Genomic DNA, 12,304 nt, shown 5'->3' on the forward strand with positions numbered 1-12,304 from the left:
AAGATACCGAAGCAAGGAGACGGACATGGGAAGGGGGCAGGGACAGGACGCTCTGGAGGACCAGACCCCAGCTGCTTCTTCCAGTCAGACCAGCTCCTAAAAGCTCCAGTTTCCAAAAATGGCACTTGCACTTCTGTCTGTCTGGAAGCCAGATGCTCTACGCATGAGATTGTGGGGGACATTCCGTGACAGTACAGGGTTTCTTCTTCCTGTAGCTCAGAGGCTGTATGCTGGCTTAGCACGAGGGAGGCCTGTGTTCCTCCACACAAATCAACCAGCCGCAGATCATCACTGACGGGGGCCAGAGGCAGGAGGATCAGGAATTCAAGAGTAGCCTCCATTGCAGGGTTGACGACAGCCTGAGCTGTCGCGATGAGAGGTCACGTGAGCACAGCACACATCACATGGCTGTCACTTGATTCCATTCCCCCAGGACCTCACCTACCACTGATCACATTAATGGCCACTTCCTGCCACGGGTGATGGAGCCAGTTGTCACTGGCTGGGTGGTGCTGCAGACAGCGTGGCACCCTCTCCACACTGAATCGTCCTGAGCACTGTGACATCTGAGGTTTTCTGTCTGCCATTCCCTAACCCACAGTTCCGAACATCAGCACCACTGCTGTTCAGAGCCACGTGCTCTTAGCAAGGGTAGAATGGGATTTGGAGCGGGGAATCAGGGGCTGTCCTGTGAGGGGCGGGGGTGGGGCTGCTTCTCAACATCTCCACCAAGGCTGTTTACCACAGTGCTGGATAATTAGTTAAGTCATCAGAGAGGAGGAAGTCACAATTAAGAAAATGGCTCCATAAGATTGAGCTGTAGGAAACCTTGTAGGACATTTTCTCAATTAGTAATTGATAGGGGGAGGACCCCACCCATTGTGGGTGAAGCCATCCCTGGACTGGTGGTCCTGGGTTCTATAAGAAAGCAGGCTGAGGGGCTGGAGAGATGGCTCAGTGGTTAAGAGCCCTGACTGCTCTTCTGAAGGTCCTGAGTTCAAATCCCAGCAACCACATGGTGGCTCACAACCATCCATAATGAGATCTGATGCCCTCTTCTGGGGTGTCTGAAGACAGCTACAGTGTACTTACATATAATAATAAATAAATCTTTGGGCAGGAGCGAGCGGGGCTGGAGCGAACAGAGGTCCTGAGTTCAATTCCCAGCAACCACGTGATGGTTCACAACCATCTGTACAACTACAGTGTACTCATATACATAAAATAAATAAATAAATCTTGAAGGAAGGCAGGGAGGGAGGGAGGGAGGGAGGAAGGAAGGAAGGAAGGAAGGAAGGAAGGAAGGAAAGCAGACTAAGCAAGCCATGGAGAGCAAGCCAGTAAGCAATATCCTTCCATGGCCTCTGCATCAGCTCCTGCCTCCAGGTTCCTGCCCTGTGTGAGTTCCTGCCCTCACTGCTTTTGATGATGAACTGTTATATGGAACTGTGAGTGACCAACTTTCCACCCCAATTTTATTTTGATCATGGTGTTTTATCATAGCAATAGTAACCCTAAGATAACCACAATGAGTAGGCTACTGATTAGCTTCTATGGGGGTTAAAATTGATTGTCAACTTGACAGAATCTAGAATCACCCACAGGAGTCGCCTCTGGACACACCTGTGAGGGATTTCCCAGAAAAAGTTAACTGAAGTAAGGAAATCTATTATAATGGTTAGCTTTAAATTTAAGCATGGCAAAACCTAGGCTCTCAATTGAGGGATCATATACTGAGTTGCCCACAGGTACATCTGTAGGAACTGTCTTAATTAAATTAATTGATGTGATGTGGTTTGGATATGTTTGCCCTAAGGAGTGGCACTATTGGGAAACGTAGCAATGTTGGAGTAGGTGTGGCCTTGTTGGAGTGGGTGTGCCAATGTTAGAGTAGGTGTGGCCTTGTTAGAGTGGGTGTGGCAATGTTAGAGTAGGTGTGGCCTTATTGGAGTAGGTGTGGTCTTGTTGGTGAAAGTTTGTTGCTGTGTGAGGTCCTGTGCTCAATCTATGTCCAGTGTGGAAGAGAGCCTCCCCATGGCTGCCTGCAAATCAAGATGTAGAACTCGCAGCTCCTTCAGCACCATGTCTGCCTGCACACTGCCCTGTAATTCCTGCCATGATGGTAATGGACTGAACCTCTGTAACTGTAACCCAGCCCTAGTTAAATGTTTTCCTTTATAAGAGTTGCTTTGGTCATGGTGTCTCTCCAAAGCAATACAACCGGTTCTAAGACCTGTACTAAATGTGGGTGGTACCATTCCCTAGGCAGAGTTTCTTAAGCTGCTGAGGGTTGAAAGACTGAACTGAGCAGGAACAAGCAAAGCTGTCTCCATCTCTCTCTGCTCTAGACCCTGGCTGTGGGCAGCTGAAGTTCCGACGTCCCCGCTGATGGACTGACCCTGGGATTATAAGTCAAATAAATCCTTTCTCTCCAAACTGTTCAATGTCAGTGTTTTATCACAGCAACAGAAATGAAACTAGGACTCCCACCCTTAAAATGGGCTGCCCGGACAGAACGGCATCTAAGGAACAAGTGGTTGCATTTGCCTGACTGCTGCTCTCGGCCATGACGGCCACCGTTCCTCGCTGGAATCAGAACCCAACTTCTTCGGCCTTCTAACACAGACTGCAGACCAGTGGCTTTCCAGTGATCCCCCAGGCCTTCGGCTCCAGACAAGGACCACTGAGGAGGCCAGCGTCACGGCTGAGGAATACCCATCCTCAACTTCTCTGGTGTGAAGACTCCTAATTGTCAGGTTTCCCGGGCCACGTTGTGAAAGCCAACCTAATAAATGACCTTTGAATATACATCCATTTCGCCATTCTTGTCCTCTAGAAAACCCTGAGCATTCCTGAGCAGACTGTTGACCAGCCTCACCAGACATGTTGCCTACTAACATCCCTGGATAGGTTGTTGATTAACATGCCTGGATAGGCTATTGATTAACACGCCTGGATAGGCTGTTGATTAGCATTGTGCTCTAATTAGCCTTAACTGTCAGCCTGAGACAACAGACTCCCATCTGAGAACCAGTTTCTTTTGAGGGGTTGTCCAGCCAGGATGGGCATCTCCATAGGAATGTGTTGAGTATAAGGATGGCAGAGGGCCCGGCACACTGTGGGCAGCACCAGTTCCCGGTTAGGTGGTCCCGACTAGCTAAGCCTGCGTCTGTAAACAAACCAGTCCAACTAGTAAGCAGCGACTTCCATGGATTCAGCTTCAGATTCCTGCCTTGATGTCCCTCAATTGAAGGACGGTGGAAGTGTTAGCCAAACAGACCTTTCTTCCCTTAAGCTGCTTTTGAGCATGGGGCTCATCACAGCAACAGAAAGCAAAACAAACCTGAAACAGTTATTAACATCCCTGGGTAGGTTAACTAAACATCCTTGAGTAAGCTACTGTTGTATCTCTAGATGTCAACCAATTGCATCCCTGGGTAGGTATTGACTAACATCATTCAGTAAGCTGATTAATTTCCCTGAATAGGTTAGCACTTGCCATTCCTGGGTAAGTTATTAACTAGGCATCACTGGGTAGGCTGTTGATTAGTTTCCCTGGTTAGGCCACAGTGCTCTCATCAAGGAAAGGTTATTGACTATCCTTGCATAGGCTGTCGATTAGCACCCCTGGTCTCTTTTCACCAATAGCCCCAGCAGCTCCTCCTTCAAGGACCCAAGAGAACACCCCCCACCCCCACCCCGTTGCTGTCTTGTGGACATGCAGCCTCAGAGTTACCACTGACAGGAAAGCTTTATTTACTACTTTTGGAGTCTGGGTGTGCCCCCTTCGCACATGCAGAGTTCACCCATTCAGTGCAGTCAGCTGGATTTCTGACTTGCTTGTCTGTGCCAAAAAACCTCTTACAGTGACAAAATATAAAAGCACAGGGGACATCCGGCCACTGCGAAGTCCGGGAAGCCCATTTGTTTTGACAGTAAAAATATAGTTTGTTTTTTTTTTTAATAGATGAATTCTCAGTCACGCAGTTAGGTTCTTCCTGGGACTGGCTCCAGTGCCCACCATCTGCTGTCATTCAGAAGGCCTGCAGCTTGTGGATTAGTAAGGCAGCTGTCAGAATGCTGCAGCCTTGCGAGTCGAGTCCTTCCCCATCGCGATGCACACATCCCAGGTAGGACCCAGAGGAACGGTTAGGAAAATAGATCCTATATCATATATATATAATTCCATTCTCCCACCCCAGCATACAACGCGTGTTGAGGAGGACCGTCATCATTCTAGGACAGAGTAAGAAAGAGTCTGGTACAAACGCCTTCTGTAGATCAATATACAACCTCTGTGAGCCCCATATAACAGATTCTGTAAGGCGACAGGGGATGACATTTAAAACGCAGATTGTCCTCTAGAGGCTAACAGGTTTTTTTTTTTTAGCTGGCTCGGAGCTGCCAGGGATTGTCACAGCACAGGTGACATAAACAGCTGAAGGAGACTCTTGGTGGGTAAAGGATGCAGGCTATGAGGTGTCCTTCACTGTGGGAGCCACAGAGATAGGGATGTTCTAGGGTGTAATGAGGCGGTCACAGGATAGGGACAGGGACAGAGGAAGCCACATTCTCCTGCCTTCTGCCATGGCTTCAGGCTTTCTGGAATGTGACCTTCCTGAAACGTCAACAGAGGCCCTCTCTCAGAGGCACGCTCAGAGATGCAGAGTGGGAACTGCAACACCGGGAACCTGGGTATTTGGAGATCTGCTCCCTATTGACAGGTGGTGGGACAAAGGCACATTTGGAGGGCACAGCATCTCTGCTGCCCAAAGGACTTGCCAGGGCTGAATATCAACAAGGGGTGGGAGCGGCTTTGCACTTTTCAATTGAGCCTAGATCCCGAGTGTGATCTGTGGGCACCAGGATGAGTGGCTGTAAAGTCAGGATTGACAGAGCAGCCCTTATCCCTACTCCCGCCCTACACACACACACACACACACACACACACACACACACACACACACACACACACACACCAGGACCAGCTGAGTTTCCTTTGGAATCACATGAGTATTTTTTCCAATCCCTGCTCAGCAGCTAAGTTGAGGACTTGAGTCTATTTCCAACTCTACTTTAGCAGTTGCTTCCTGGAGGTGGCTGTCTTGTAGAAGGAAAACGGGCATGTAGACAGAACTCCATGCTTGCTCCCTGTCTTAGTCAGAGTTTCTATTCCTGCACAAAACACCATGTCCAAGGAGCAAGTTGGGGAGGAAAGGGTTTATTCAGCTTCCACTTCCACATTGCTGTTCATCACCAAAGTCAGGACTGGAACTCAAGCAGGTCAGGAAGCAGGAGCTGATGCAGAGGCCATGGAGGGATGTTCTTACTGGCTTGTTTGAGTTCAAAACCTGACTTCCTTTGGTGATCAACAGCAGTTTGGAGGTGTAAGCTGAATAAACCCTTTCCTCCCCAATTTACTTCTTGGTTGTGATGTTTGTGCAGAAGTAGAAACCCTAAGACACTTCCTTACCCTACAAACCCCTCTGATCCCATCTGTCCCTGCATCCAACTCAGGGGGTGTGAGATACACATTACACTAAGTTCCTACTCCCCAGGACCACCCAGTTTCTCTGCTGGAGCTGAGGACACCCGACAGCACCATGCCACTCCATTTCACAGGGCAAAGGCCTCTGGGTTTGAGGATATCGACTATGTAGGAGAATGCCTATCTACTGGATGGGAGGGGTGGACCCAAAGTTCAGATGTCAAAATGCTGATGGGCAAAGAGGAGATGATGGAGCCTACATGAGATTCTGAAAACAGCCAGAGTCACCAGGAGGGAGGGCTGGGGGAGAGGGATGCAGGTGCCTGAAGTACACACATTGATTAAGGCATATTAGGTTCCTTTACAAGGAGGGTCCTGGGGAGGCATTCAGCACACTACTTGGCCCCAGAACCTCACCTGGTTTTTAAAAGAGGACTTGCTCAGCTCGGCTAAGGATCCAAAGCATGGGCCTCTGCTCTCTGAGCTGCATCAATTCTATAAATGGGGACACAGCCAACTTGCAGCAGGTCACTCGCCACCCAGTGAAACTGTCAGAGCTTGGATTGGAGGGGCGGAGGGTGGAGGGGGAAGAGAGACATAGAAGCTTGCCCTGGCCAGAGCTGCTGTCCATACGTGGGTCTTCATAAGGAATCAAGCTGATTTCTCATCAGGTTTGAGGGGTTAGCAAAGGAGACAAGGCAAGCCCATTTTAATTCCACCGTGCCTTCTGATACTAAAGACAGGAGCACTCCCTGACACCCAGGAGCACTCCCTGACACCATGGTCTTTATCTACACTAGGCTCCTACTCCCCAGAAGAAAGGAGTCAAGACAAGTTAGACTCAAAATCATGAGTAGAATGTTGCTTTGTTCTGTTTGAGTGTTTTATAGCCCAGGCTGGCTTGTTCCTATCTTATGTAGCCAAGGATGTCCTTAGACTTCTAAGCAGCCACTACCCCCTCTCTTCTTCCTCCTCCCTCCTCCTCCTGCCTGCCAGGTGCTAGAATCACACAGATGTGTACCACCACAGTTGATGTATGTGGTCCTGGGGTCAGAACCCAAGACCTCCTGTGTGTTAGATACATACTCTGTCCACTGAGCCCCACTCTCAGCCCTGCTAGTGTGTTTGAAAAAAAGTCCCTGGCAAGCAACTAGATCAAAATTGCCACAGAATACAAAATGGATCTTAAAAAACAAAACAAAACAGAACAGGAAACAGCAACCATGGGAGAGTCTGCAGGGAGACAGAAGCCCAAGTGATTTCTCACCACTAGCTCAGGGGAGGAAGAGAGTCAGGAACAGGGTAAACAGACAATGGCTCCTGTTTGCAGCCAGAGCACAAGGTGGGGTACAGGTGGGGCCTGCCGTCTCCTTGCTGCTGAACACCTCAGCCCACAGGCACAGGTGACCGTCCTAAACCGAGACACCAAGCACGGCCATGTGTTCTTCATACCACACCCTTCCCAAGGGAAACCAGGCAGAGAGGACGGGTGGGAGGGAGCAGAGGCAAGAGACAGAGGGGCAGCCATGGACAGGGGAGGCAGGTCTCAATACCACCTGTGAGAAACGGATTTACAGAGAGCAACTTCTAACTCTGAGGACCTCAGGGCAGCGGTGGGCACACGCGCCAGGCAGGCATTCATCAAAACACCCGACCCAGCGCCCTCCATGGCCACCTTGAACCACCTTGGAACTGCTGAGCATGTCGCCAAAGCAAGGCTGGAAAAAGGTCTCTGGAAGCTGCAGGCATGCTGCGGGCAGCTGGCCTCGTGTTTCCGGGTGACCGCTGGTGCTGGGGGGCTTCTGATGCCACCTTGGAGGCTTAAGAAAAGTAAACAGGAGTACAGACGCTCTTGGGACTCCCTGGAGTGAACATGCAGGTAGCACAATGGAGGACACCATAGACCTCATTCTTGGCCCAGCATCTGGCCTGGGCCTCCCAGTACAGGGGCCTTTCAGTTAGAGCAACATCCACATGGGACCTAGATAATCACTTGTCCAGGAGAGCCATGGAAGGTGGGGTTGGGGTCGCGTCTGCTCCGCTGAGCTAAGTTGTGTCTTCTCTCCAGCAGGATATGGGTGTTCAGAAAGAGCAGGTCCAGGACGTGAGTGGCCAGGGCACGGACAATTCCAACCAAGGTTCGTAACGCTCGAGACTGGGGGCAAAGGCTGCCCCCCACGGAGATCAGAGCAACCCAGACGTGGACAAGGGTGAACGTCACAAGCCTTCGTAAGCTTGGACAGCGATCAGGTAACCGGAGGCAACCGGACACTGCCTGCCTCTTCCTGCTGTCAATGCTGAGACATAAGCACTTTGCCAAAGTTCAGGGGAAATTGGCTGCATTATTGCTTTATGCCCCTCTGAAGCAAACATGAAAGCCGTGCGACCCAGGCCAACTGTGCACGGGGCCTCGCAGGAAGGATAAGGGTATGGACAGGATGGGGCGGAGCTGTGCTTATAAGTCAGAAGTCAGAAGGTAGGCTCTTAGTGGGGAAAGGGGAGCTTGTTTAAAAAAAAGGGCGGGGAAAAAAATCAAACCCAACCCGCGAGACAGACCCCAGCGTAATCCTCTGATGGTGGCAAACCCAAAAGCCATTCAAGCTTGTTTGTCAAGGTCCTTCCCGAAGGGCTGCCAGGGCAGGAGCCCAAGAGCCGATTTCCCAGCCTAGGGAGTATGGTGAGGTGTATGCAGAGGGCAGGAAGGCCAACTGTCACACCAAAGGCCGATCCACAGGCCTGGAGAGCCGAAAGATCTTTCTGTGGACTGGAGCGAGTCCCGGGACAGGGTCTTCCTGTGGGGACCCGGGTGTGGCTCAGCACGGCAGTCTTCAGGGTGGGAAGACTCAGGCACGTGAGCATGGTGGTCAGGGAGGAGTGGGCGGCTTGGCCTCAGGTTCAGACATCTGGCGGTTAAGGCTTGAGTTTATGGGTGTGGTGACATCCTGTCTGCAGAGAAATGACAGTCTTTGGTTAGCAGAGCACCTGGCACGGTTCTCACCGTCAGGCCTTCCTCCATCCTAGGCTGGGGTTCAGGATATACCCTGGTGGTGCAGGAGCCACTGGGGGTGGGGGCGGGGTTCCAGCTTTCCTGACTGGGACATTCTGACCAGGAGCAATTGAGCATCACCTCAGAACCTCAACTCCCCTCCAGTGGGTTGTTGTTAGCACAGATTTCAAAACACCACAGAAGGCTCTGGACACGCACCATAAAGCAAGAGCTGTCTGGCTGCTGGTCATAAGCACAGGGCATGTGGGAACCACAACACTGCTCCCCTTGTGGCCACATGCTGAAACTGCACTCCAGCCCCGACAATAGACAGAATAAACACAAGGCCCCCTGAATCCTCCACTACCATCCTGAGGCAGACATGCCTGGGAATGTACCCATCACGTGTCCACCCATATACGTAATTATGTGACATGTGCTGTGCACATGTCTCTAACACCCCCGCAGTCAGATGCATGGTCTGCTGGGAATTATCTAGAGTGTAACGGGTAGAGCCAGGCGAAGGAGCCCCATGGGGCATCTGCAGGGCACTGGTCTAGCATGAGGTTCCAAGCCCCAGGGCCAAAAGAGAAAGCCCACTGTGATGAGCTCCCTCAAAGCACGGGATGCGCCTCTACTGAGCATGTGCAGATGTGTCAGCATCGTCCAGGCAAGAGCAGAATTGACAAGAAAGCAGAGACACTGTCCTGGGGAGTCAGAAGCCATCCAGGTGACTTAAAGGGCCGTCAGGAGGGCTCAGTGGGTAAAGAAGCTTGCTGTGCAAGCCTGGAGACCCGAGTTCAATCCCTGGGCCCCACGCATGGGTGGGGGGAGAGAACTGACTCCGGAGTTAACCTCTGCATCTGCACCATGGAAACACGCCCTCACATACCACATACTTGTACAACGAATAAATACAGTTTAAAAAACGAGAGGTGCTTTCAAGTACACGGGGGGATCATTATGAGGGCTTCATGCAGACTCTAGGCCACTTCACACGCAGCACGTTAGGGTCCCCGGATCTCAGTGTCAGTGAACCCTCTCTGTATCTCAGGTGGATGCCAAGAGTCTGGCTATATACAGTCTCGAGTTAAATTTTAATTGCATGGTTTGTATACTGAGATTTCCCTATGCAAAACTTTGAAATTTCCCTGGCTAAGCTGGCCTTTGATGTCCCCGCTTTCCAAAGGTCTTGAAGGCAGCAGGAAGGTCAGGATCATGGGCTCGGAGCCCTGGTTACCCTATATACACTTCCCCAGACTCTCTTACCCCTGGTCTCCTTGTATAACCTCCTTCCTCCGGAGCCCCCCCCCCCCCAAGTCCTCTGTGCCTCAGCACAACTTGTCTTACCTGGTCAGGCTTGATTCTCATACAGGCTCTGCCTCTTCTTGGACTTCAGCTCTTTTAGCCACTGGGGCGAGCACTCCTCTGACCTGAAACCACAGAGCTGTCGTGAGCCGACCAAGGTCACAGAGTCACCAAACCAATTTTACAAATGAGGAGAGTGAGCCCCAGAACGGTCATGTGACCTTCCCAGGTCTCCTCGCACCTCACAATATGACCACCACCAGCTCTGGCCTGAAGCCAGAGAATCAGGCCTGGTTAGGCTGCATAGAATCAGCCTGGTTGGGGGTGGAGGCAGCTTCCTCCTCCCTGAAGGGCAGCCAACCAGCGAGGCCTCCTGACTCGCCTAAGTCAATGTGCTTCCCAAACATAAGAGGAGGCTGGGTGCCTCAGTTTCTATCCATGTGCGGAGGGCTGCGCCTGGCAGGGGTTCCTGGAAACACGGCCTGGAGTTCTGGGTCAGGAGGGTGAGGAAGGAGAAGAGAGGCTTCGGGGTTCCTGTCATCTCCCCCTGGGCTGCAACTCTAACTATCAGAGTTCGGAATACACTTGCAGAAAAAACACAGATTGCCATCTAACCTCTCCCCCTCCCCCCCACGCAGCAGCACACACGACACAGCACCCAGCACGCACCACATATCGCACAGCAGCATCCTAATCCCATGCAGGAAGTGTCTTCGTCCCCATCCTTACCTCTCCTCTTTCTCTGTGCTGGGAGGCAGCACCCGACTACCCAGCACCCCGGGATGGAAGGGCGACTTAGGACTCTTGGGCTGGGGTGTCCAGCTGAGAGAGTCTCCAGGACTGTCCACTTCTGACCTCTTGGGCAGCTGAGCCTGGGGAGAGAAGACGGCCGAGTGTCACTGTCTCCTGTCTGAGGACAAGTCCCATGTAGCTGTGTTTGCACAGCAACACCTCACAAGGCACTGGGGTGGTCCAGGCCAGAAGTATGGGACTGAGAAATGAGAGACCAACAGCTTCATCGGAGTGAAGGCCCCAGCAAACTCACACCTGCATCTGCACAAGGACGCAGAGCCTGCGGCTCTAGAGTCCACAGGCACATAGCAGGGGTGACCGGTAACTTAAGACAGTGTGGCCGGGCATGGTGGCACACACTTTTAATCCCAGCACTTGGGAAGCAGAGGCAAGCGGATTTCTGAGTTTGAGGCCAGCCTAGTCTACAAATTGAGTTCCAGGACAGCCAGGGCTACACAGAGAAACCCTGTCTCGAAAAAAACCAAAACCAAAACAAAACAAAAGAAAAAAGACAGTGTCAGCTGGATTCCCCTGGGAGAAGAAGCTAGACATAATGTCACATCCCTGCCATTCCAGCACTCAGGTGGCAGATGGAGACAGAGGATGTTAAACGGATGAGTAACCGGAAGAGGTAGCGGGAGGCTGTTTGAATATGACCGATAGACGGGAAGGGAAGAAGGTTGAATAACGGATGGGTGACAGAGCGAGAGGAAGAAAAGGCATTGCTGAGTGGACAGACAGAAGGAAGGGCTGGCAGGAAGGAGCAGACTCGTGCTGACTGCTCTTGGGAAACCCGGGTACCTTCAGCACAGCGGGGTCCATGCCTGGGAACACGGGCATCCTCTGCGGGTGGCTGACAGGGGTCCTCTCCACCCGGGGCGGCTCTTCATCTGATTCATCCCTCCTGGGCGACTTCTCCTCTAGAAAGAGAAGCACTTCAAGTCACTGGTGGCCCCTCCCACATCCCGAGGACACACACACTCCTAGCCCACTTTGGGCTTGTGCAGTTGGGCATGAGCCCCAGAGACTGCTTCCTGCTCACTTCTCTTCTTCAAACTCTGCCACCTGCTGGGAAACACCGGCCACAGGTGAGATCGCCCCCTCTGGGGTGGGGCATCAGCTGACCCTCTCGCTTCTGCCACTTTGGAAGAATAATAGGTCATCCTTGACAGAGGTAGATCAGGGAGCAGAGACACGTTCCACTAACAGGGGGAGATATGGAGCGCTCCAGAGTCTCTTCAAAGAATGACCCCCCTAGCTGGGCCAGGGGCTTCCTGCTGATGAGTTGCTGGGTAAGGAGTTTCTACCTCTCTAAGAACTGGTCATCGGTGGAGCACAGCACATCCTCTGGAGCCCCAGGCCAAGCTGGACACTGGGCACGCTCAGAAAGGTCGGCCCCAGCCTTTCAGCCTTTCACATCTCCGAGCATGTGCTCAGGGCTATGGAAGCCACAGGTCCTGCTGCCAGGTCCCTGTGAGGGAGTCTGGGTGCATTGACACTGTGGTGAGCTGCATTTGCTCCAGGTGGGTTGGCATGGTTCTGGCCCAACAGATGCTCACTTGTGTATGAATGAGTCTGTGTGTATGTGTTCATGTGTGTGTACCCGTGTATATGCACATGCCATGATGCTGGCGACCTACAGCAATCTCTCCTTGCTTTATCTTTTTTTTTTTTTTTTTTTTTCTTTTGAGGCAGTCTCTCACTGGACCTGGAGATCACCAGTTCAGCTA

The 12,304-nt window shown here is 51.8% G+C and overlaps 1 protein-coding gene across 6 annotated transcripts in view; it reads right to left on the reverse strand.

Annotated features, from left to right (window-relative positions):
• Positions 1 to 3,732: 3,732 nt before the first annotated feature.
• The window catches only part of 2900026A02Rik (RIKEN cDNA 2900026A02 gene), a 134,970-nt gene continuing 126,398 nt past the window's right edge, over positions 3,733 to 12,304 (reverse strand). For all 6 annotated transcript variants that reach the window (XM_017320881.2, NM_001375886.1, XM_030254503.1 and 3 more), the window contains 4 exons: positions 11,376 to 11,494; positions 10,512 to 10,654; positions 9,825 to 9,907; positions 3,733 to 8,434 (listed from right to left, as the gene is read on the reverse strand). In XM_017320881.2, coding sequence (XP_017176370.1) covers positions 9,829 to 9,907; positions 10,512 to 10,654; positions 11,376 to 11,494 — 341 coding nt within the window. In that variant the 3' untranslated portion in view covers positions 3,733 to 8,434; positions 9,825 to 9,828. The remainder of the gene's footprint in view (positions 8,435 to 9,824; positions 9,908 to 10,511; positions 10,655 to 11,375; positions 11,495 to 12,304) is intronic.

This window comes from Mus musculus, chromosome 5, assembly GCF_000001635.26.
Source record: "Mus musculus strain C57BL/6J chromosome 5, GRCm38.p6 C57BL/6J".
Classification (NCBI taxonomy): Eukaryota; Metazoa; Chordata; class Mammalia; order Rodentia; family Muridae; genus Mus; species Mus musculus.